Genomic DNA, 24,368 nt, shown 5'->3' on the forward strand with positions numbered 1-24,368 from the left:
TCCCAGGTTGCCTGATGTACCTGAGTATCCAGGGAAAAAAGTGTGTAGCGCCACCAGAGAGACAATCTACTTGTCCAGGGCCAGCCAAACAAATACCAGCCAGCCTCAGCTTCACCATCACTTCCAGCAGCCAAGATCTGACAACGCGAAAAAGTCCAAAGCCTCCCCGTTGGATTTTTTTTCCGTCAACCCACACCTCTTTTGCTTCATTATGCCGAAGCTTCATGGCTTACCCCTGCTGTACCCTGGCTCTCTCGGCATCAACCGTCGGACACAAGGTTCGTGGGGAACGAACGCGTCCGACTCGCGCTTCTGAACCGTGGCACACGCCGACACCCAATTCATGCACATCGCCGGCCAAGGTCATTGCGCAACTCTTGCACGGCGTCCGGATGGGGCTTATCGGCTGCTCTTTCAAGGTTCATGCATCCGGGGTTCCCTCAGAGGCAGCCGTGTCTGTTGCCTGCGGCCTCCCACGCAGTCAGTCTTCTGGAGCACCTCCGACCAAACTCAACTCACTTGCTGCTAACATGGCTTGTCTGCGAGTGATTAGCCGCGAAAATGCATTAAGTTTTCATCAGCTTTCATAATTGCCAAATTGCTGCTCTGGGCACAGGTGGTAAGCTGGTATCTGGTTGAGCTTGGTGTGGCCAACAGAGGAACTAGTTACGTAGGTACCCTCAATGAGCTGCAGCATCAAACGCCAACCTCTCAAGGAAATGTCTTCCAGTTGCTAATTAAGGCCGTTGAGGCCACGAGGTAATCAACCGTCCGTTTTGTTCTTTTCTGCTTTGTTTCAGCTCTACAAGCCAAGACAACGTTTCAAGTACGAGCTGGCCAGCATGTGCTCCTGCATGATCAAGATCGAAGCCAAGCGGCGGGTGCTGCACCGTACTCTCTTAGTCGGCGATCCTCATCTCGGCATCTTGACCTCACTTTCCAGCAGGCCTATCGGTGACTGGTTGTGACACTGCGGCTGGGACAAGCAATCCCGAGCTCTCTTGCCATATCTTGGAGTCTCTTGGGCTGGCTATCAGCTTTGAGACACACATCTCTTTGTCCCGTATTGGTTGTATCCCAGTGTACAGCGTGTCTCAAAGTCCTCATCTGAGCCTGTGCTTGCAACGACTATCGTTCGGTCAGGACGCATGATATGGTCATGTCAATCAATTGGCCGAACATGGGACAACCAAGAATGTCTCTGTCGAGGATTATCTGGTCCCATCCTCTTCGCCTTGCATGCTAAGAGTCTGACATCCCCACCCTACCCACACAGAGACGACCGCCACGAAATTTCTCACTTCTGTGACAATGAAAGAACCAATCATCGCACGCATTAAGTGTGGTAGGAATCTTCAGGCGAGCGAAATTTATGTCTATTTTTCAGAGCTGGATTAAATGGTTAGGCCCTACAATCAATCCACTGTGGCCTCAGAACATCTAACCCCAAAGGGTTGCAGACAGAGAATACCAGTGATGTTGGGAAACAGCGTGATGTAGATTCAATCGGTCCCCAACAACGTTGCCTTGTGAGATTTGAGTAGGGGGGGGGGTGCTGTAGACACTCCGCCAGACCAAAGCTTGTATCTGAAGGTAATGAAGCAATTGCCCAGCTGGAACAAGACAAATGGCTTGTGTTCCAGGGCATGGGCTGTATGTTGCGCCAGTTAATCAACATGGTGACGTTGTGTTCCTCATCGACCACAACCTTCCGAAAGTGTGGTTGGACATCACTAATCAACACGGCTTCGAACTTAGGGTGCAGCATCAATCTCTTTTGCCTGACCGTTCCACACCGCGCTGTCTCCTCAATTTTGTAATGCCTGCGAAACGCAATTCGCCCAGGTAATAAATGTCGAATCATTAACTAGCGAACTGTCTCATGGTCGTTCCACGCACCGTCAACATGGCCAGAGTGGTTACTAAAGCAGGACCGGATCAGAGCTGGCGAAGCACTCCGGTGACGAGCTTAATTCGCAATCAACGGCGGGCATGTCAAAAAGCCGGTCATCAATTGGTACTCACTTCCTCGAATTATTACTTCATTGATTGAGTCGACCTCGTCACCGTGCCCGGCCACCGGTGGGTTCCCCGATCTCAAAGTCCGCGCGGACCAATCACCACGCAATCGTACGCACGCTTGGTGGACCAGGACAACTTCCAGCCCTCTCCCCTGAAATGTGTCGTCGTGTTCTGGGCCCTCAGCCTCATCCACAACGGCTATTTACGACATCCCTGCCTTCTCTGCCCATCCCCACTTCGTGGCCACGGACTTTCATGGTGGCGGCCCCACTTCATGGAGCCAAGCAAACCCCTGACTGGAATTGACAACCCTCCGACCAGGCGTTCCCTGGCGCCATCATGCAGGAAGGCCCTGTCCTTGCGCAACGGCGGATGTCGCTTTTGGCACGGCCATGCCATGCCTTGTGGCCCCAGAGCAGTCGGAATAGGACTTGTCCCTCCAGGAAACATGCAAAGGATGACAAGCGAAGAAGCACAGAGCAAAGACTAATCCTTTTTCTTCATTTTTACCAGTTTCGTTGGAGATGTTAGCATCACAGTAAAACCCAATCTGTCTCTGTGTAAGTTGTGTATGCTTCCCCTCGTCTTCTGCGAGGGTCCATGAATCAGCATCAAGAACCTCGGGATCTATATCCAAGCTTTCTCATTCCTTGGCAGCAGCCAGCTTCTCCGTCCCACCACCTCCTTCGGTCTCGTCCGCGAGTCCATCCCTCTCTGGGCCACTCAACACATGCCCTGTGACGCCTTCAATCTCTTCCACAGTCGACTTGGGGCCGGTGAACCACTTTCTTGCCGCGACAAAGTAGTAGACGGTCGCTCCTCCCCAGACTGCCATGTTCACCACAACGGTGTAGTTCATAGTTTCCGGCGTGGGGTCCGGACCGCCAACAGGGAACATTGCCAGCAGGATCCCAAACACTAGGAAAATGATGGCAGCCCATGCGATCGGAAGACTGAACTTGTTTCCGGTGTAGAAGGCGCCCGGGGTGAATTTCTCTTTCCCCCACACTACGCGTGCGAAGATGGGAATGCCCCAGGCAAGATTGTTACCAGCCACAGCCAGAGAGAACAGCGCGGACGCGGCGGCTGGGGCGATCAAGCAAAGAAGGCCCAGTATGATGGCGACGAAGACGGCACCCCAGACTGCTCGGAGCGGGATGTAACCGAAGGTTTTGGACTATGGGATCACATCAGCACTGGCGATCATCCACCTGTCTTCCCCAAACAGGATAACTTACAATGCGGCGGAAGAAGGATGAGAATGGCAGAGCACCGTCTCGAGAGAATGCCCACATCTGTCGCGAAGCAGCTATCGTGATGGAGTAACCCATCAGATATTGCACTATGAACAAGAATGCGATGAGCCCCATGGCACCCTGTTTCCCCAGTGCATCATAGTAGATCTGAGCCATCTGTCACGAAACATTTAGTACTGCAATTCAGACTGGTCCAAGCAGACTCGACTGGCACTCACAGGCTGCCCAAAGGAACTTCCCAGGACATTTTCGATATTCGGGTCGATGCACGCAGCAAGCACGATGACAATCACGAAACCCAGACCCCAACACATCCCAATCGAGCTAAGGATGCCCAGTGGCACGGCCTTGGCAGCATTGCTCGCCTCCTCGCTCATGTGGACGCAGCTGTCGAAGGCGCCGATGGTCCAGATGGGCGACAGCCACGCGAGCATGAAAGCCCAGCCCGTCGGCCAGGTGGTCAGGTTCTCCACGGTGGCGAAGATGAAGTGGCCGTCATTGCGCTTGTTCGCCATCCCCACAGGCAGTGCAATGATCGTGGAGAGGATCAGGGCGATATTCTACACGCAGGGATTAATTAGTAGCCGATTGGTTTAAGGTTTGGAAAAGGAAGCTTACCAGGAAGACCGCGAAGGTCTGGAGCTTGTTCATTATTTTCGTCAGGGTGGAGGCGATTATGCCGTGTGTGAGCGTGCATATCATGAACACTACGTATACGATCCCGTTGCTTGGAGTCCATTCGCCGTCTGTTGAAACGACGATGACTGCGCAAAACATGAGGGCGAACCCATCTGCGCGAGGTAGTTGAGATGTCAGCTGCACATGTCACAATGACCAGGGAGAAGGCAGCCTTCTTACAATTGATAGAACATAATCCACCGATCAAGCCCAGACTATTGCTGTACCCAACCAAGAAGCATAGATAATTCCTCGTCTTGGGCGAGCTGAAATAATGAGTCCACCAATATAGCCCCCCACTGGTGGGCATCGCGCTTCCCAAGTCCGCCATCGCCAGACCGACGACAAAGATACAGCCGCTGGCCAGGAACCAAGACCATACCATGCCCGCCGGCCCAGCTGGGAGGGAGAAGGCGAGGGTGCTGGCGATGGAGGGAAGCAGTCCCATAATGGAGAAGGCAATTCCGAACACCTCGAGCGTCGAGAAGTTCCGCTTCAGCTCTTGCTTGTATCCCATCTTCGCCAGCAGTTCGGCGTCTGCTTCGCTCGCCAGGACGACGCCGTCATCTGCGGTGGTCACCAGCTCCGCGTGGTGCTGCGGCGTTTCTGCCGGAGCACCATCGGAGGAGGAGATCTTCTCCGTGGTTGACATTTCTGGAGGCTGGAGAGCACTGTCTCCGCGGTCTGAGTGCTTTACTGCAGAGGGGGCCAGCTGGCGATGATGATGAGAGACAGGATGAGCTCGTCCCCGTCACCAAATGACGTGAGCAGAATATGGCACAAGAATGGTGATCTTCGCAGAGCGACCGGCAGATCCAACGGGATGGTACGGTTCAAGTATCATTTGCCCTAGGGCGGCTAGCTGACCATCTCATACAGACTAAGCTGACGTTGCAGGTTCCCGGTGGTAGGACTAACGATAAAGCTGGTCGCATTGGCGAATGATACCTCACGCGTCTCTCCTCCACTGATAAGCCTAAGCTGCGAGCGAGTGCGTAACCATGCCGTGCTTTAGCTTCGGCGCGAGGCGGGGGCGGGGATATAGTTGCCATGTTGGGGAAGCTTGATGAGATCCCGGGGCAGATCTGTGATAAAGCCGATGTGGAAATTAAAGTGAGGTTCTTATCTCGATGCGGTTTGTCCATCTCTTCATCACCCCCACTTGCCCGTGCAGTCTTCCTGATCTTTGATAACGACGGGGCTTTCGAGATGTTTGTCAACCACTCTCTCCCGGTGCCGGATATCAATCTTACGTCGATTCACCTTGAAATTGATGCTTTCCTTCTAGGCCTTAATTTTTATAATTCCCAGGTGATATTATCTCGTTTTGGCTGGCCTTGAATGTCAAAACTACGGGGTACATGGCTCGAGTCCCTTCGCTCCCGGACACAGTGCCGTTTGTTGTCTTCAATTCGGGAACGCGAGGCGCTCAAGCGTCCTTCAAGTCCGAGATGTTGGCCAGGATGCTCTCCTTCAAACTGACCCAGCCCGGACGCCCAAGGTCTCGCAGCAACTGCTCAGCCTCATCGCGGGGCTCAATCTCATTAGGGTCTGATCCGCCAGAGAAGTTGTCGGGGACTTTCCTGCCAGGCGCGGCCTCGCGGATGATGTCCAGAATCTCATCCCAGCTGAACCGTCCGGCGAAGCCAAAGATCCGCTTGTCCTTGACGTGGTCCAGGACGGCGGCTGCGACGTGAAGCCTGCCGGTGTCCTGGACGTCGATGTAGTATTCTGCAAAGTTGTAAGGAACCACCCCAGCCTTTGATACAAGAAGAAGAAAAGAACGTACGTGGCTTTATCATTTGGTGAATTTGTGTCACCTGTCCCTGCCATAGTGCGACCGGGAGGCCGGAGCTGCTCGGGTAGCCCTGATTAACTGGGTCGAGAGCCTTGCCGAAGTTGAAGTTAGGCAGAACTAGTAATGTCAGTCAGGTTCACTCAATCTCACGAGCTGGCAATCCTCACCCGTGTTTACAACCAAGTCGGGGCGCCTGCTGCGGTTTTCCTTGTGGTACCTCCACACCGCCTGTTCAGACTGTGTCTTGCTGGCGGCGTAGACAGGAGCGGCGCGCTCCCGGGTGTAAGGAGGATCAGCCCACGCGGCCTTGAGCGCGGATTCGTTCCAGGTGTCTGCGGTCACCTTGATGCCCGGCACGGATGGGTCGGCGAGGTAACAAGTCGATGATGACGAGGTCAGGACGAACCGCTTTACGGAAACCTCTTTGTACGCTGACTTGAGGGCATTCTCGGCGAACGCAACAGCCTGAGGAATCACAACATTGGGGTCCGATTCCAAGCTCGTGATGCTGGCAGTGTGTGCGACGACGGAGGTGCCTACGCAGGAGTCAGCCACGGATCGTAAAACTTCCAGTGTGATCTCCAGTGTCCGTGCGCCATACCTTTCACGGCCTCGTCGAAGGCGCCCTCGGAAGTCAGGTCGGCGACCTTGAAAAGCTCGAAGCTGCCCTTGCCGTACTTCTTGTCGAAGAGAGCCTGGAGCCAGGCATTCTTCTCCTTGTCCCGGACGGTGCCGCGGACCTTGTAGCCATGCTCGAGGAACTGGTCGGCAATGTGGGAGCCCAACAGGCCGTTGGCTCCGGTGACAAGGACAGTGGAGCCCTTGGGGACTGCGGGGTTGTCAAGAGGGGCCATCGTGATTCGGATGCGAGACGTGGAGGCGGGATATTCAGGTGATTGTCGGAAGAGCGTCGAATGTATACGAGCAGATGAAGTGTTGGATGGAGCCTTCTTGGTTCAATAGCCAGATTTTAGCAAAAGCGTCGTCTTGGAATGCTAATCGTTAAGAAGAGTCAATGAACGGACCTTTGGACCAAGTGTACACGTATTACCAATCAGAGATTACTGATCGGATGATGCGATAGGCTGTGCAGTGCGAAGTTTTTTTCAAGAGTCTGGGACGTGCACTCTCTTCTACTGCCGTCGAGATGCTGAAGCATAGAGTCTGCTTAAATACCTCTGGGGGAGTTGAATCTCGCGGAAGGGAAATGGGGGCGGCTGGTGAGAGCTCACTGCTAGTGTCTTTTGTGGGAAGGACTGCGCAACCGCAACAACTAACTGTCCGACATAACTACTTAAGTACGCTGAAAAGAGTATAAACTCCGCTCAGTTAAGCGAGTGGATATATATTTAACCAGGGTTTTATAACAGTTAGCGTATCATTAGATCTGTCCCTTGCATCGCTTGCATGCATCTATCTGCACTGAGGAGGATCCGTGGATACCCTCAGCCAAAGCGGAACGGGAACACTAATCCCTCCGAGGCTCCTGGCAGAGTATCTCGTTGAACATGCGATACGTATTCCCATTTTGCCATGGGATCCAAACAGTCGATAACCAAGCCACAACATGCCATTGTCGTGATTATTGATCTTTTCATTTCTTACGTCAATTCACCCTGAACTTGACATCTTCCGTCCGGGCCCCAATTTACATAATTCCCACGCGAAACAAAATAGTATGGCAAGCCCAGCCATCCCTTAAGTGTACATTCTGTTCTTCGAATGTAAAGATAGGCTAATTACAAGTAAGTATGTGAGTCTCGCTCCAGGGTGACAATTTTTGAGAATAATGTCCCTCAACGGCATCCAGACTGGTAGATTTGTACCGGCCAAACGCTCGCGACTTTTATATCAAATCGACAACCTCTGAGATAAGTGTGACAGTGACAGAAGCAAGTGGAGTCGACGTAACGAGCCTAAACAAATCTCAAGAACTCGGTATCGATCTCATCAGAAATACAGATTTCGTCGCGTTCTCCTTGATTTGGAACGTGCCTGCTGCTTTCCGAGACACCACTGGCCTCATGCCGACAGTGATGCGGAAGAACAGCTCCTTCGGACGGTCCAAACGGGTCTCTCGCTCGATCGAGACAAAGTATCTGCCCAGGCGGGCCTCGAATGGCCCTGGTGGGTTGAAGGGCACGCCCACGCCGACGAATTTAGATTGTAGCCAAGGAGGTGTAAGCAGCGTGCTGGCTCGCCGGTGTAGTACCTGGTCACTTCCGTCTTGTTTCTCCACGGGAGAGAGCATGTCATGCCTCACCGTCCGGACTGAGACGTTGCTCTCTATTTTTGCAAGCAGGAGTAGCCATGCTCCCCGCTGTATAGCCATGACGACAAGAATCCTGTCTATCCCGTTGCTCATGATTATGAAAGCAAGGTGTCGGCCGTTTTCGTATGTTCTTCGGTCGAACTCGACAAAGTCAGCCTGTATACTCCTCGCTACGGTGGCTTTGTGTAGGTCCGGGAATATCTCCCGCCCCGACTCCGTCCTCATGGCCCATCGGCCCTTGAAGCTGAGCATGAGAACTTCGTTGCACCTCAGCGGGCAGTCGTTCACCCAGTACTCTGCAATGTGAATTGTTGGATGCTTCTTGGCAAATGCCATGTACACCCGCCGTTCCATCTGTCCGCCGCATCCACCTCTGAGGGATGGCGTACCGAAAGGCTCGCTCACGTCCGGGTTCAACACCAGCGGCCAGGTATCGACAGTTATTTTTATAAAGATAGTGTCCTTGTGGAAGTCCTCGGCGCCGATCTTCCTGTGTTCAAACCACATGCCCTTGAAGCTCGTGCGGGTGAACTGGCGCATGCCGCCTCCCGGCTGCCGGTAGAGGTATATCGTGGCCCACTCATTTACGGTAGAAGCGCCTATGTATCGCGCCGCGAGGAATCCGTAGTAATACCCTGGGTAGTCCGGTCCAATCTCTGCTATGGGGATCTGCATTTTCAGGCCATAGTTTGTGACGGTGAATTCCGGCTTTGCCTGAAGCAAATCAAACGCTTGCCGATAGACGTCAAACTCGACAGGGTGGAGCTTCGCGCCGAAGAATTGGTCGGGAGACAAGGCCAGGATTCCAGAGGTTATAGAAGATCCTTGTCCCCACCAGGTGAAGATGGTATGATCGGTTGACGTATGCATGATCTGCTCTTGTAATCTCCTGAACGCGCTGGAGCCCCCTTCGCCATAAATAGGCGGCATATGAACATCGAAGAGGCCCAGAAGGGAGTAGGCGTGGTCCTCCTCTCGGGTCGTCCGTCGTCTGGCCGCCCAGGATATCTTCTCCGCCACGCTTGTATCGTGCGCATACAGTCCATCGACAAGTATACACTCCCGTATCCGTGAGATGCTTGATATCTGTTTCGAAAGCGTGGCCTTTGTCCCTATCTCCTGCCACTCGGCGGTGAGAAACACAACGTCCGCCGGTGCAATCAGCTCCTGCAGCGTCCAACCTCTCGTAAACCACCTGCTCTTCCGAAGGTTCCGCAGGTTGAAGCGGTCATGGAGGTCGTCTAGGTAGGCATAGCACGTCTGCGACATCTCGTACCAGCGGAACATGGAGTTGATCGCCTCGGACAGCTCGGCACTGGAGCTCTTGTTGATGCAGCACGTGTCAACCCAGACGTATCCAAGCCCATCCTGCAGGGCGCGCTCACATGCTGCCGCCAGCTTGGCGTAGCCTTTCTTCAACGTTATCCTGGACAGACGCGTTATGTCTTCGACGTCCTCGCAGTCCTGGAATGTAACCTCGCCATCTCCCCAGACATGCGAGAGGGTTGCATAGGGTGGGGGCTGCTCGCCGACTTGTTCCAGGTGGATCGCTAATGGCTGGTCAAAGTCTCCCTTGGTGCAATGAAGAAGGTGCATGGCTCCTCAGCGTCGAGGTCATTCAGAACAGCTGTGATGCGCCGTTGGGTGCCTCCAAAACCCCTGTGGTGCGGGCACAGACGAGTGGGTCTTCCATGGATTGAGGTGATCCCTGGACGATGCTTTTCTCAGACTTCAAAAAAAAAAAGAGAAACAATTGAACTGCTTGCGTAGTGTTTTCGGATAATCGCTTGGAACAAACGACGTGGGTCCTTTTCCATTGATAGTTTTTGACAAATCGAGATCCTACAAATCTCCGCTCCGATAACGTATGTTTACCGGCTCCTTCCTTCACAGGGCCGTTACGGAGGATTTTGGATGGGGTAGGCAAGCAGGTCAGCTGACGTAGCACCGCTGCGGCCGCAAACCTACAGGCGCTGCTGTGCCAGGGACTGCAGTACAACCGGCTGCTGCATACTGGGCACACGAAACCCGCTGGATATATTGCTGCCGCCGTCGACCGCTCGCCAAAAGTTACCTCCTCGATGACATAATTGGCTCTTACTCGGACTCAGTTGTGTCTCGCTACTTCAAACATTCGCACGGGTCGTGAGCCCCCTGCACGCAATGGTCAGCTCTGCACCCCTGCTGATCAATGTGACAGTGACTGGATTTGACGCGACGCGGAACAGACTTGGCAGCCCACTCTAGGAATAGCGAATTCTGCTTGTAAAATCAGTCCCGTTAAGCCTAGTTTCCGAACAATTCTAAGGTCTATTTACCCGAGTAGACAACTGCCTCTACTTATTTCTGTTTCCTTCGCAGAGAACCCGTGTATGTACCCACGTTGAATCTACACTCCCCACCCCCTTGTCTTTTCACTTTCAACGAAAAGCTCTCATCAGGCCCAGCAGGTCGGAAGAATAGTTGCCTAAATTTGCATCAGATGTCCGGCTCCCCGTTCTCATGAACGTGCACAGGATCGCTTTCTTACTAGGCCAGGCCACTATATAGTTGAAGGCATTTATAAGGACCAGGGCCCAGCTCCTTCAGCGGCCGGGTGGGTGCGCTGAAAGCTAATTGCCCAATCATCTCACAGCGTCTGCTGTTACAGCTCGGGAGGATTGCTGACTGCCTAATCTTGTTTTCTTCCCCTGAGATCTGCAAGCCTTCCAAATTTAACTCTTGAAAATGGACAAGCTTTTTTCAAATCTACGTCTTGTCAATTTTCAATTTTCAATTTTCCATCTCAAAAAATCATCTCACATGCTGGCGTTATGGGCCAATTCGAAGACCCGGCTGGGGCATGCCCAACCAAGTCGGCAGCATTCGAGCTCACAGAGCGCGCAGACCTGGATCCCCTGCTGTTGGAGCCCTATGTGATTGGGCCCTCGACACCATATCGCCGCGAACACAATGGCACCGCTCCCATCAGTGTCTTGCGAGAGTCATGGCGGGAGGCCCTGAGGGACATGCGCACCATTCGCTGGGCACGAGGGGGAATTTGGTTTCTGTTCTTCTGCTGGGTCGCAGGCCTGTTAACCTGTCTGATCATGGTGCCTTTGCTCTGGTCAGGTTACTACATGAGCTCCGCGTGCCTGCCGGACGGCACGTTCTCCATCTACGAAATCTACGATCCCTGGGATATCAACGGATTTTTCCAGATCACGTCGGGGTTCGGCGAGCTTACCTTCACACAAGCCAAGGTCGTGGATGTTGTGTGGGATGTTGTAAGTTGTTGACGGAACCCAGAGGAGCGCGAGTAACTTCACATGTGACATCTTCTTTGAAAAATTGGGCTCAGCTAAGGAGAGATGATTTCAGGCAGTTGGCAGGATCGGCCAGACGATTCTAGTTGTCTTCTCTTGGAGAGCGTTTTCTCTTCACATCAAGGCGTCACTCGAAGAGGGACCAGATACCAGAACCGTTTCCTATCACACATACTGGACGATATTCATGCAAGACAGCATCTCGATATTGGGAGTAACGGGGGTCATCAGAGACTTCCTGGCTCGAAGGAGACTCAGATCAATAGCAGCGATGGTTTTCATGACTGTCACTATGCTCTTTGTCTTAGCTTGGCCAACCGTCGCAAGTGCTATGACGGGTTACGACAGTAACAACGTCGCCTTCGTCAAGATTAGGGACGGTTCACTCATACCGTTTTCATCATTCAGCCCGTTGCTATACATCATCCATGATGGGAGCAGGGTCGATGGGCTGACAGATGAGTACTTGGTCCCATGCTGTAGCGAAACGAGTGAGTACCCCTTGATTCTATTCTCTGCTGGCTTGCGACAAGTTTTAATGAATATATACCTAGGGGAGTGGGATCCTACATTCATATCAAAAGATAATGCCTACTGTTATTGCTACGGTACAACAGATAAATTCTACACCCTAGGGAATAATGTCTCACTTTGTAGGTATTCAAGGAGTTAATAAGCAAAAAAGCTGCATGCTCACTGGTCCGTTCTAACCCTCGCTGCCAGATACGGAAACTTACGGTCTTCTTGGCCTGAACAACACAAACTCAACGTGGCCTCAGGACAATACTACTCTTCCTAGTCCTGCACTGAACATCTCGGCCTTTCCCACATACAGGTACGATACATATGGCTCCGACTGGACTGACCCTCGTACGGGTCAACAGCCATTCATGGATGAGAAGAAAATAACCTACGTCTACAACAATGAGGCGTACGACTTCGACTACATCATCACACAAGGCTATGGCCGGTGTCAGCCAAATGGAGTAAGTAGGAGAAGATGATACATCCTTGAAAATTAGATCTTAGATAAATGGCACTAACGAATTGGCCAACAGACATACAAATGGGGCTTCTCGTTCTTGCAAGCATTCATTGCCATGTTGCTCATGAGTTTCTGGTCGCTTTCAGTATATGTGATGTGGCTCAAGGCTCATCTGAAGCTATCGAGCCGTGGGCCGTACGAGATCCCGAACCGGTACAAGGCCGCGGTCAAATTGACCAGGGCAATCGCCGTTGACTTCGGCGACGCGGACCAGGCCACTGCTTTGTCCAACAAAGAATTTTCCACACACGTCAGTCGGAACCTAAGGGGCGGGAGGGTCGGAGGTGACCCGGCCATGGCGCTGGGAAAGTACAGCTTCCGAAGCGGTCTCAAGGGCTGGGTTGCAAGGGAGAAGCGGTGGTTCTCCGGCATGGTACTGTGCACTTTGTTCTGCTGCGTTGGCTGGCTGCTTCCTTACGAAGTCTTTGGCCTTCTTTGGCTGGCTGTGTGGTTATGGCCCGTGATTATTTTTGCTATGTCTGTTGGGACCACCGGCAAATCCCGCGCCTTCTTTTTGGTTTCTTGGCTGCTCATCGGGATAGCTTGGATTCTGCCCATATCGATAGAATCTGCAAAGGAATACTCAGATTTCTGAATGCTGTGGTCGGAGGGTATATCTACGATGTAATAATTTTTTATTTGTTTTTTTAGCAAGCTGGGTGGGAGCTTGGAATAAAAACAAACAAGCAATTCTTATACTGGCTCGTTTCGAAACAAATTGTCATGTAGAAGCTCTTCTGTGACACAATGGGACGTCTTCTCCAATATCTTGTGCCCGGAACTACGATTTCATGTTGAACATACCGTAACTTCTAGAATCGAAGATCTAACTACGAGATGTTGAGCCATTCGAACGAACGTAAAATCCTTCCGAATATTCTAGCCGAAACGTCAGGTTCAGAATGCGGACTATCGTTCTGCTTGACAAGCCAGTTCAGTTAGCAACTGAATCACCTAAAAGAAATGACAATGGTTACCTCGTTCGCTCCGCTGATGGGTGCCAAGAGGAATGCCATGGAGACCCGCGGATGCGAGATCATTGCTCAAAATACCAATGGGAGTTCCATAGCTGTGCTATCTGCGGAGCATGCAAAGATTCAGCGTTGCGATACGGCGGCTCCGTTCCGTGCTCGACCGGCAGCCCCGGTGCCAAGAGGAGCTTGGCGAAGCTCTGCCCGTGTGAAGCTTAGTGAGTAATTGCATCATACCCTCACTGGCCCTCGCAAGGGTAGCTGTCGATCGTGGGTAGACCTCGTGCAGAAGCGCGCCCGAGAAGCTGGTTTAATCGAAGCCCACGCATATGGTTAGTACCGGCAGCACAGGGTAGAACGACTGAGTAATGGCATTCGGTGATCATCGTAAAAGCTAAATTCCGCCATATGTCAGCCCAGGAAATGGCATCATCATCGCAGCATCGCGTGCGAGTGGGGAGCCGGCTGTTTTGACACAAAAGCTGCCCCTCTCCCTCGCTCCACTGACCCCGCGATAGTTGCTTCTCAAGCTCAACATCACCACCTTCACCACCAACACGCAATATCTCGTGCGACAGACCTCCTCCACACCAAGCTTCACCACCATAACAACACCATGAGCAAGCACGTCCTCGTACTCGGCGGCCACGGCAAGATCAGCCAGCTGCTCACCCCGATCCTGCTTAAGAAGTCGTGGACGGTGACCAGCATCATCCGCACTGAGGAACAGATCCCCGCCATCAAGAAGCTCGGCGAGAGCCTCCAGGGCAAGCTGAACGTCCTCGTCCGTAGCATTGAGGAAGTCAAGAGCGAGTCGCAAGCCAAGAGCATCCTCGACGAGGTCAACCCCGCTACGTCTTCTGGAGCGCCGGTGCAGGAGGAAGAGGAGGCGCCGAGCGGGTATGCCCCCTTGCTGCATAGCAGTCATCACATATCATACGGGAGGAAAATCTGACTGGGCTTTGCAACACACAGACATTCGCCGTCGACCGCGACGCCGCCATCCACTTCATCAAGGCCTCGGCCAACACACCCACCATCACCCGGTTCCTCAACATCTCATACCTCGACTCGCGCCGGAACAAACCCAGCTGGTGGAACGATGACGACTGGAAGGTGAGCCGCGCCCCTCAGCCAGCACAGGACCTCCCGCTCAGGCCCATCACAAAGACCAAGATGCTAACATGGCCCCCGGGAACAAGGCCGCCGAGGAAGTCAACTACAAGATCCTCCCCAACTACTACATCGCCAAGCTCGCAGCAGACGAGGCCCTGTACCAGGAGTCGGCCAAGCGGGGCAGCGACTTCGTCGGGATCAACCTGCGCCCGGGCACGCTGACCACGGACCCGGCGGGCAAGGTCGAGCTGGGCAAGACCAAGACCAGCAGGGGCAAGGTGAGCCGGGAGTCGGTGGCGCAGGTCTCTGCCGCGCTGCTCGAGGCCGAGGGCGTCAGGAACAGCTGGATCGACCTGCTGGACGGCGACGAGGAGATCGGCGCGGCCGTCCAGCGCGTCGTCAAGGGCGGGGTGGACGCTGCGGAGGAGGACCCTGTTTATAAGTTGTAAAAGGGCGGGTAATTATAGGTTTGATGATGAATCAATTTGCCATCCATGGTCCCTTGCAGTGGCTTCTGCAAAAGCTTTGGCGTGCCGCCGTTCTTTCTTTCGGTGGGCCTGTGGTGCGGAGCGTGGACTGTTTGTTAAGGGGTATCTCCTCTATTTGATAAACCGCTATGCTAGGCTGGGTATCTAAGTCATTCCTTGTCTCTCCACACCATATCCAAAATCATACAGACATTAACATTAAAATAGCAGTTGGTATCAGGCATCACGGCTCGATGAACCCTGCGCGGGCTCCGAACCCTGCACACCGGTACCATGTCCATGGGTCGACGTAGATCCTAGGTTCTCAGGCATAGGGATCTCAGGCGCCTTGCCCTTGTCAACTACATGCGGTCGCGAAGCCTGCGTCATCTCCGGGCCCGGCGCAGCCCCGCCGGCGGCCCCCTCTCGCGGCGGCAGCGGGGGCGCCGCCTCGCCCGCCTCAGCGGTGGTTACCGACCCGGCGTCCTCCTTGCCGGCCATCCTCCTTCTCATGCGGTGCCGCCAGATCAGGTAGCCGATGATGCCGACGGAGAGCGCGCCCAGGCCGACGCCCAGGCTCACCCCGACGAGCGCGGGCACCGAGAGGATGTCCGACGCCAGCCCGCCCTCGTCGTTGTCGGAACCCCCGCCGGAGCTGGTGCCGCCGCCGGTGGTGGTCTTGGAGCAGCTCGAGAGGATACAGAGCATCGTCGACGAGGGGGCCGTGGACCCGTACGTGGCGAAGGCAACGACGTTGCTCGTCTCCGTCGCGCCGAACTTGACGGGCGCGATGGCGATCTCGTCGTTGACGAAGTCGAAGACGCTGTACGTCCGGCGGAGGATGCCGCTGCCGAGGCTGTAGTCGGAGGTGTACGAGTACGAGGAGCTCGAGAGGATGCTCCTGTTTTGCACGCCGAAGAGGCACACCGCCGTGTCGAGGGATGAGAAGTAGGACGAGGAGTAGGTTGTTATGTCGACGTCCGTCACGGGAACGATGAGGTCCTCCAGGGCCGCCGTGATGTTGGGGCCATTGGGGCCGTTGCCGAGCCTGAAGGTGAAGTTGGTCGAGCCGTCGTTACCGGCGTTGCACCCGATCAAGGCCATCTCCACATCCGAGTCGTAGTAAGCTCCTGCGACCTCCCAGAATTGAGAGGCCACATCGTCAGGCAAGACGCTCAGGGAGTCAGTAGGGGCGAATGTCGCACTGAACAGGTAGTTACTCGAGGATGAGCTTGAAGACGAGCTCGATGACGGGCTGGTGGATGAGCTGCCGTAGTAGCTATCATCCGCCTCCGCGTCGTAGGTGATCGTGATTGGTCCATCGCTATCCTTGGTCGTGGCGTTGATGCTCGAGATTGTCATGAGCATCTGATAGCCCGAGTAGTACGAGGAGACCCGGAACAGGCTTCCTTCGAACTTGGTCGTGTCGATGGCGCCGAAGAGAATATTACCTGAGCTTGCCTCTGAGTCGTCGACCCAGATCGAGTACGTCGTGCTGTTGATAAGTCCCTCGCTCACGAGACGATCCGTAAAGGTCGAGTGCACGCTGTCGTTGTAGCCGAGGCCGAGCATGCCGATGTACCTGTTGGTACTGTTGACCAGGCCAACGGTGAAATCGTCCAAAGACACATCGCCCAGGGCAATCGAGTCGTTGAAATAGTCCCCATAGGCGTATGAATCGTCGTTATATGTGTTACTGAAGTCGTAGCTGGAGCTGGAGCTCGAGTCGTCATCCTCCTCTAGAGACTCGGACTGATATGTGGATGACACATTGGGTGAGACTGCGAAGGATATCAGCACCTGGAATCCAAGACCGTAGCACTTTCCGCCCGGAGAGTGTGACTCGGCGATCGGCGTTGCTCCGGGCGGAGCCTCAGGGGCAGTCCAGATCCGAGATCATGATCTAGTGGGTCTGCCCTCTGAATAGGGACGTCACTTACAGCTTCCCCAAATGCACGACGGGTCGTCCGGATCAGTGTCACCATCGTAGGAGGTGCTGTAATAGGTGCTGTAGTAGGTACATTGGTCTGACCTAGCATCAACGACCCAGGTGTCTGAGGAGGAGGGCGCCAGAACTAGAGACACAGGCTGGCCAGGCGTCCCGACAGTGGCGTTCACAACGTAGGTCATAGCACCTTGGAAGAAGCCCGTCTTCAAGGCTCGTGCTTTTGAGCCACCTTTGGCGACATTCTGGTGAGGACTGGCATGCTTGGCGAAGGGGAACTGAACAACTGCATGTGCCGATTGCGTGCAAGCGGCAAGCAGCGCCAAAGCCAGTGATGCCCTCATGGTCAATGAAGGCTATGGAAAGAGAAGCAAACGAGTGACGGCGAAGAGAGTCGCTTGCTCAGAGAAGGAGGCGTTAGGGGAGAGGACGAGGGCGTCCCGTCGCAGCCATTGTGTGTATATTTGAACGGCCAGCACGAGAGGCACGGCGAGGCAGAAAAAGGATTTCTAGACCCAAAAAGAGCATAAGAAACTTGCCATATCCCTCCCCAGAGTCACAGCAGGATCGTAGCCCCGGGTGGCTTGGTGGTTTCCTGAGCCTGCAAACCGCCTCTCTTTGCTCCATTCCTGTTGCGGTCAAGCTGCCAAGAAATCGTATTTTAAGCTTGTCAGTGATTGGGTTGCACCCCGTGTAGCGAGATGAGTAAGGCCTGACAGGGCCTAGAGCGAAGAAGATCCCGTGGCTCTGGTACCGTGATCCCAGGCTCATTGGCACTAAAACGGCTGCCAGATTCTGACTCCGGAGGGATAAAATAGGCAGCCATCTGGGTCCGGAGGGGTTCGTGATGGCTTCTTCGTGTCGGGATGCCGCTGCAGGAGGGCCATGGGACGACACGATGCGACGTAAGCGGGGCGACTACACCTACGAAGGAGTCATCGCAGCCTGTCTCCTTCTTGGGCTCATTCACTCCTACCCAGCTCAAGGCATTCCAAGATCCTGCCGGAATCGAGCTGAGGTAGGCGATGCTTGTGAGAAGCGGAGCGGTAAATTGGCTCCATTGTCATTAGCGGCAAGACGCGGGAGCTTCACAGACTGGCGTCTCAATTTCGTTTGCCCGGGACCAAAGAGAAGAACGTGTTCCTGCACAAACTTGCGTTACGGCGACTCATACCAAGTGGCTGTGGGAAAAAGGAGGCCGAGGATTTAGCATCTTGGCGCCAGCCTTTCAGAATCGTAGGCGTTGGCTCAGCTGGTGCTTAAAGTTAGCCTCATGCCGTAGACTCACGAAGAGATGGCGGCTCGGCAGATTGCACGTGCAGGAGCGCCCTGGAATTACCCCATCCCGCAACGGTGCTTCAGAGTCCTGACTGATATCAGTTTTCAGGAGCAGATGATAATGGGCAGGTTCCCATTGTATCTCGGCACGTGGGAATTAATTCAGGCACTGGCAGCGTAGGCCGAGCCAGAAAGACATGCCTGTCAGGGCACGTCGCACCGCGCAGTGGCAGCGTCCAGTGACCACCATCAATCGCCAACTTCTTGCAGGGACCACCTTCGACCGTAGACCAATTATGTTGTTGCAAGACGGAGGCACGGGTCGGATGATTCGGGTGATATGTGACACCGCCCTACGAGGGTCTCATTGGAACTCGAGACGCCTGGGGGGTGTTGACATTCGCCTTGCCTTGACTACCCGCGATGCTTCATTATGGCCCACCACAAGCATGGCGAGAGCCTCAGAAGCCAGTTCTTTCAAGGTTTGGACGTGAGGCTGTCACGAAACCGACCGGGCATGTTGTAAGCAAGTCTTCGCAATGGACAGAAGTGCCAACCTGGCGCGACGCTCATTCGGCTGTTTCTCAGTGGTGCTTGTTGGCAGCAGCATAGAGGCCACGGAGGACAAAGTTGGCAGGGTTGTGTGGACGGAAGCGATGACTGACGGAGACCCATCCCACGAGCTCAAGCGAGTCCCACTCGTCGCCGACATGGCTGGGGTCACCGCAGCTTTGTCAGGAGCACCGACAGTTTGCCCGTTGCTGGACGGCTCAACAGCGGTACAACAGGGGCTGCTGAGGTTTAGCCCCAGTGGTGGATGCCGGCTATCGGCGATCACTGGGGGCGGCCATCGGGGAAAAAATCCCTGGGGGAAAGAACCTTGATGAGGGGCAGGCAAAATGGTTGAGGATCTCTGGAGGCGGCAAACTTGGCTGATTGGTTGACCGCGACAACGTGCTTGCGCGGTCCTGTGGGGCGCCAAAACGTGGGTAGCGTACTAACTTGAACTCCCTGTCCTGGCTGGCAGATTTGCTAAGTAGTCTTCTCTCACCATCAGACCGGCCCACCGTCTCTCGCGGTCTCTTGTGGGAGAGGGCACAATTCTTACCAATCTGCTGTACCCTGCTCTCCAATATCAGTTGATCGCCTCAATAACACGTCCCATTTCTTGCGGTGAACGGCCGAAGGTGCCTTGAGCCAGAGGACAGGACTTGTTGATTGGATGCGAAACTCTCCCTCCCTCTACCTTTCAGCTCCTGGGCTGCCAAGGATGAAGCTGCTCGCTCCTTGAGGACCAGTGTGACTGCTTTCAGAGCCAGTTGAGATGGGATCACGGCCAAAGCCCCATCTATCATCGTGGCCTTGGGTACCAAGATCATCACCGAATGATCCGTAACTGTATCTTCTTGGTAAGTCCTCCACAACTGCCAAGCGACTCTGTTGGTAATCGGAGGAGGAGATGGTGGACTTGTGACCTGCTCCTCTGCTCCTCCACTTGCCAGCCGAGCTCCCGCGGTAACGATGATGGCATTTCAGCATCAACTGAGTGAAGGCCCCATTCCGGGAGACCACTACACCAATGCATGTCTAGTCCAGTAGACGACGCAATTGGGCGATTTTACCCTCGTGACTCGAGGGCTTCCGCTTCCTGTTCGTGGGTGCTACTTAGCTCTTGGTCCACTCCACCATCGTCGTTCATATCTAATCTCCTAGTACAGGCAGGGCAGCCTGACAGCTCATCAACTTCGAATAGTCCGCCCAGTCCTGCTCTGCCTCGCGACGCTAAGGTACCAACTCTCACGATGCTACGGTGGACCAGCCCGTTTCAAGACCCAGGACATGGCTGTTTGCCGCCAGGTCCGCCAGCCCTTGCCGTGCTGTCCGTGGTAGTGTAGATCAGGGACGCCTTCCCCGCGGTTCGTCTGTTTCTCTCAGGTGGGTTCGCACCACAGGCAACGATTCGCCCTTGTTTGCTCCTGCAGTTCATCCTGGGAAAACGCGAGACAGCGAGCCCAACTCGGGCCCTGGCGTGGGAGCACCCGCCGCCATTGGGCAGAGCCGCAATCGCGCCAACTATATATGGAGCCAGGACCCAATTTAGACATGGATACGCGAGACTGGCCGCATATCGCAAAGAGGAGAACAGCTCACCCACCCCCACAAACAGCCACTTGGTTCTTCTTATCGCCCAGAATATCGCGCGACCTCCCTGGCCTCCTTGGGCAGCCAGGGAATCCCTCCCAACTGCTGTCTGAGACGCATTATTCTCGAACCGCGCTAGAATATGGAGACACCGCCATGTCGGCGTCTGCCCGCGTGACCGTATGTCTAAATGAGGATCGTGGTTGAGGAATGCGGTGGATCTCGGTGTTGGACATCGTTTCCGGGGTCTCCAGACCGCCAACACCTTGGGCTGACTCCTCAGTGCTACTTGTATGTAGCTCCGAGGCCAGCTGATTATCGTGACTGCCCTCTGTTGCTCTCTGTAGACCGAACTATCTTATATTCCAACTCCAGCCCGAGCGGCTCTCCCATCCTCAGCGCACTCCTTCGCCAACATTCTCATCAGCCTCAAACTAGACTATGTCTGCCTCAGTCGCATCCAGAAATCCTCTCCATAATCCTCTCCATAGGAGCTCAACAAGGACTATGGCCGACCAATCAACTCCTCCCCCTCCTCCTCCACACGCAGCAAACCCAAAGACAATATCCCGACATACTCTCGCCCCTTCACCCAGACAAAAGTCTGAAAAGGTCGACAATACCGCAATATTTATGGTCCCAATCTACGACGAGAGACATCAAGGCGCAGACCTCCTCATAGTCTCACCCTCAAAAGTGAGCCATCAGGACCGCTCAGAAACACCAGCCAGGGCACCCACGCCCCCTCCCAAGCCGGTGATCCCCCGGCAGTGCGAGGACTGGGACGACTTCATCTCGTGGAGGAAATCAGAGGCCATGTGCAAGGCTTCCAAATCAGACAAGCCGCGCCTCGCGAATTCAGCCAAGGAGGACATCATGCGGGGGTTTGAGGAGTGGAAGGACTACCTGTCGCAGATGAGGATCCCCGGCAGGAGAGCGAGGCCCGTCTCGATCATGAGCACCGGCACCGCCGGCCGCAGCCTCGCGAGGTCGAGCATGTGCTCCGTCTCGACCGTCTCGAGCACCAGCTCGTCAAAGGCGAGGTCCCTGAGGAAGACCTCCCGGTCGAGACACCTGCGGGCCTATTACTCTATGGGATCTCTCCTGAGGAATAGATTCAGCCCCAGAGATAACGGTATGCTTCCTATTCCCTCCAGCATCGCCTATATTCTCTATGCTAACATTGTGCCATCAGAACCTGTGATAAGTCCCATCGCAGACATCTTGCGCAACTCAACAGGCCGTTCCCAGCCTGCGAGGAGGCGTCCAATCAGCCAGCACTCGCTTCCGGCAAATTGGACATATTTCTGCAGCCCGCCTCCTCATCCTCCGCCCAACAAGCCTCTCCCGGCTTTACCTGCCGAGGCGCAGCAGGGGCCGAAGAAGACGAGGAAGAGAAATCGTTCCGTGCTTGAGATGAAGGAGAGAAAGAGGTTTCAGTTTCTTTTCTGGCAGTGATCTCATCTATCTGCTGATAGATGGATGGAAGACGAAGTGAAGGATAATTTTTAATGAATCACGACAGAGACGTCATTGACGGTCTACCCCCATGATACTAAGACCTTGTGCAATACCGTGAACGACGACCCCTGAGAAAGGACTGGAAGAGTCCCTGTGCCGTTTCTCACCATGGAGTGCATCTTGCATCTTGACTATCCACGATCTGGTCCCGCAATGCTTTCCCCACTCCCAGAAATCCCAGAAGCCGGGCCCTCAAGCAACGTCCCGAAGACTCATCATCATGGATCGTGCGTTACTCCAAAAGGACCGGGAGATCCACCCATACTGTATCTGTTGCCTGTCCCACAACCACTTGTCGTCTCCTCATGTTCACTTCTTCACCTCCGCAACCACAGCCGGTTCAGGCTTCTGGACACACGACACCACATTGTCCAAGTCGCCAAGATCGAAATGAACAGTCTTGGTAGTCTTCTTCGGGCTGTCGACGATCTCGACCGTCTCGTACTCGACCTTGTCATCCTTGAAGCCGGTGAAAGTTCGCTCCGAGTGCGACTCGGCGAGTATCTGCCAGGACTTGTTGCGTATGACCGGAAGATCTGCCAGCAAGCAATGTCAGCTCTTCGTGGTCCAATGTAGATGAGATGGGTCATCCCTCCTCCCAGCTGGGACACATACCATCGTCTGCATTTCCGTCGCGGCGGCGGCGATAGTTCTCAAGGAAACCCAAGGTGCGTCCCCGGACTCCACCAAAGACCTCGCGAACCCGCAGGGCCACTGCTCCGCCTGCCACGATGGCCGCCCCGTGGAACTTCAAGAGGACATCTCGGGCTCTGCGAAAGATCGGGTCGTGATGCGCCCACTTGTCGGTTGGCTGCTCGACGGCCGGCAGGCAGTCCTCGTGGGGCAGACCACCACGAAAGTACTCGGCTGTTTCATGTTCAGCACTGGTACCCAGGCACGTGTGTCCTGGAGTTGAAGAGTGCGAGGGTTTTTGGACTTACGATGGGTGATTCTCATGCAGATCAACAAGACGGTCGGGGGGATGATGGAGAGTATGAGGATCATGGCGGCGATCGGCAGAATGATGGCGGCGTCATTGACACCTGTCTGGTGGTTTTCGTGACCGTCCGACATGGTGGCTTGCAGTGGACAACTTCTGTATGGTATGCTTTCAAGAGGTCACTGGTAGGAAGGTTGCTGCGATGACGAGAGCTTACAGTTGTGGGTGCAAGCCTTGGAGACGAAGTCTACAGAGTTGAGTGCTTTGATTTTGTGCTGAGCGAGGCGGCACACATCGACACCGATCAAGCGATCGACGAAAGAAACCAGACTACCTTCCTCTGCCCATGTTAAGACGAACGACAGGGTGAAGGCGAGCCAGAGCTAGGTCAGAGCTCGCATTTACACAAGCAGGACGCACCCACTTCGCATGGTTTGAGGTCAACCCATTCACTGCCCACGCCTTACCTCCATCACTTGTTTTTGGCTGGTCGGGGACACTCGTCTCGCAACACTCCTCTCTTCTGCTATCTCGCCTTGCGACCAACGCTTCACGTCCTCATCGACCCTCCAGAGTGACCCCTATTCAGCCGCGCAGCTTCACTGGATTCTAATTAGTCGAACCCTTCACTTTTAAGTGTTTCCGTTTGACGCGACCCCTCTAGTCCCCTCAACCTTCATCGTCGCCGTGCTTACCATCCTTTAATGCAGCAACATGGCCCCGTACCAGATGAGCGTGACTTCCCAGGCGAAGTTCAAGCCTCTGGCGAGAAGAAGGACCCTCGCTGGCAGAATCGAGAAGCAGGAGAAGCCTGGTGCCCAGCAAGTCAAGAAGAAACCGCTCGCGTTCCTCAAAACCCTCGCCTTCCGCCCCAAGAAAGACCCCTCCGAGAACGCCCCCACCGACCAAGTCAAGCAAGATTCCTTCAAGAAAGCCCTGGCCGACCGCGTTGATGAGGAGTCCCTCGTCACCAACACCCAGACCCCAGCAGCCGCGAATACCGTTTGCCTGGCTGAGAATAAAGACCGCCCCTTCAGGCTCCACGACGCTATTCCCAGGAGCGGCCTTCGATTCCCAGGCGAGAAGGAGGGAAACCGTCCGATCATAGGCAAATGGAAGGCTGAGAATAAGGTTGCCTGCCCGGGCGCTTCACGCAGACATGGGAATCATCCACAAGCGCCATGCGCAGGGTGTTGTCAGCCCCGTCTTTCACCAGGCGGCCGAGATGATCGAGGGTGGATACTTGCAGGGTCTGACAAGACACGAGGACATCACGGAGGAAGGTGGCAGTGACATTTGGAAGCGCTTCCTGGGAAAGCTGTGGGTGGATAGCATCAAGAAGTGGGCCGCACAAGTTGTCCCAGCACCAGTTCACCAAGTTCTTTTCTGCCCTGACGGAGGCCCGGTGGGCGGAGATTCACCAGCCGAAGAATGACGGAGAGCCACCTGGACTGCTGGTTCGGCACATTTCCATGTTCTTGGAGGCGGCTGAGAGGGCTGGGTCCCCCTGGGCCAAGGGCGGAGATGTTTTCAGCGATGACGATGACGAGGAGCGAGAGTATCGCCTGGCGGGATTCTTCGTAGATGCTTTGGGACAGTTCTAAGGCTCAGT

At 54.6% G+C, this 24,368-nt stretch overlaps 7 protein-coding genes across 7 annotated transcripts; 2 read left to right on the forward strand and 5 right to left on the reverse strand.

Annotated features, from left to right (window-relative positions):
- Positions 1–2,665: 2,665 nt before the first annotated feature.
- Positions 2,666–4,608, reverse strand: INS49_002867 (uncharacterized protein; the record flags this gene model as incomplete). Its single annotated transcript, XM_043163668.1, has 5 exons — positions 2,666–3,199; positions 3,261–3,434; positions 3,497–3,838; positions 3,897–4,094; positions 4,339–4,608. The coding sequence occupies 5 exons, from the start codon at positions 4,606–4,608 to the stop codon at positions 2,666–2,668; spliced, it is 1,518 nt and encodes a 505-aa protein (XP_043032174.1).
- A 777-nt stretch (positions 4,609–5,385) lies between these two features.
- Positions 5,386–6,608, reverse strand: INS49_002868 (uncharacterized protein; the record flags this gene model as incomplete). Its single annotated transcript, XM_043163669.1, has 4 exons — positions 5,386–5,687; positions 5,746–5,871; positions 5,922–6,290; positions 6,356–6,608. The coding sequence occupies 4 exons, from the start codon at positions 6,606–6,608 to the stop codon at positions 5,386–5,388; spliced, it is 1,050 nt and encodes a 349-aa protein (XP_043032175.1).
- Positions 6,609–7,681: 1,073 nt separating this feature from the next.
- Positions 7,682–9,622, reverse strand: INS49_002869 (uncharacterized protein; the record flags this gene model as incomplete). The annotated part of the gene is made up of 1 exon (XM_043163670.1): positions 7,682–9,622. The coding sequence occupies one exon, from the start codon at positions 9,620–9,622 to the stop codon at positions 7,682–7,684; it is 1,941 nt and encodes a 646-aa protein (XP_043032176.1).
- A 1,493-nt stretch (positions 9,623–11,115) lies between these two features.
- On the forward strand, positions 11,116–14,912 carry INS49_002870 (uncharacterized protein; the record flags this gene model as incomplete). Its single annotated transcript, XM_043163671.1, has 7 exons — positions 11,116–11,292; positions 12,216–12,317; positions 12,390–12,749; positions 13,866–13,916; positions 13,973–14,218; positions 14,323–14,463; positions 14,550–14,912. The coding sequence occupies 7 exons, from the start codon at positions 11,116–11,118 to the stop codon at positions 14,910–14,912; spliced, it is 1,440 nt and encodes a 479-aa protein (XP_043032177.1).
- A 255-nt stretch (positions 14,913–15,167) lies between these two features.
- INS49_002871 (uncharacterized protein) lies at positions 15,168–17,219 on the reverse strand (the record flags this gene model as incomplete). The annotated part of the gene is made up of 2 exons (XM_043163672.1): positions 15,168–16,711; positions 16,871–17,219. 2 exons carry the CDS (start codon positions 17,217–17,219, stop codon positions 15,168–15,170), a joined length of 1,893 nt encoding a protein of 630 aa, XP_043032178.1.
- Positions 17,220–21,197: 3,978 nt separating this feature from the next.
- On the reverse strand, positions 21,198–22,890 carry INS49_002872 (uncharacterized protein; the record flags this gene model as incomplete). The annotated part of the gene is made up of 4 exons (XM_043163673.1): positions 21,198–21,377; positions 22,138–22,352; positions 22,432–22,683; positions 22,758–22,890. The coding sequence occupies 4 exons, from the start codon at positions 22,888–22,890 to the stop codon at positions 21,198–21,200; spliced, it is 780 nt and encodes a 259-aa protein (XP_043032179.1).
- A 580-nt stretch (positions 22,891–23,470) lies between these two features.
- Positions 23,471–24,360, forward strand: INS49_002873 (uncharacterized protein; the record flags this gene model as incomplete). The annotated part of the gene is made up of 3 exons (XM_043163674.1): positions 23,471–23,887; positions 23,946–24,134; positions 24,181–24,360. The coding sequence occupies 3 exons, from the start codon at positions 23,471–23,473 to the stop codon at positions 24,358–24,360; spliced, it is 786 nt and encodes a 261-aa protein (XP_043032180.1).
- Positions 24,361–24,368: the final 8 nt, after the last annotated feature.

The sequence above is a fragment of the Diaporthe citri genome (assembly GCF_014595645.1).
Source record: "Diaporthe citri strain NFHF-8-4 chromosome Unknown scaffold_1, whole genome shotgun sequence".
Lineage (NCBI taxonomy): Eukaryota > Fungi > Ascomycota > Sordariomycetes > Diaporthales > Diaporthaceae > Diaporthe > Diaporthe citri.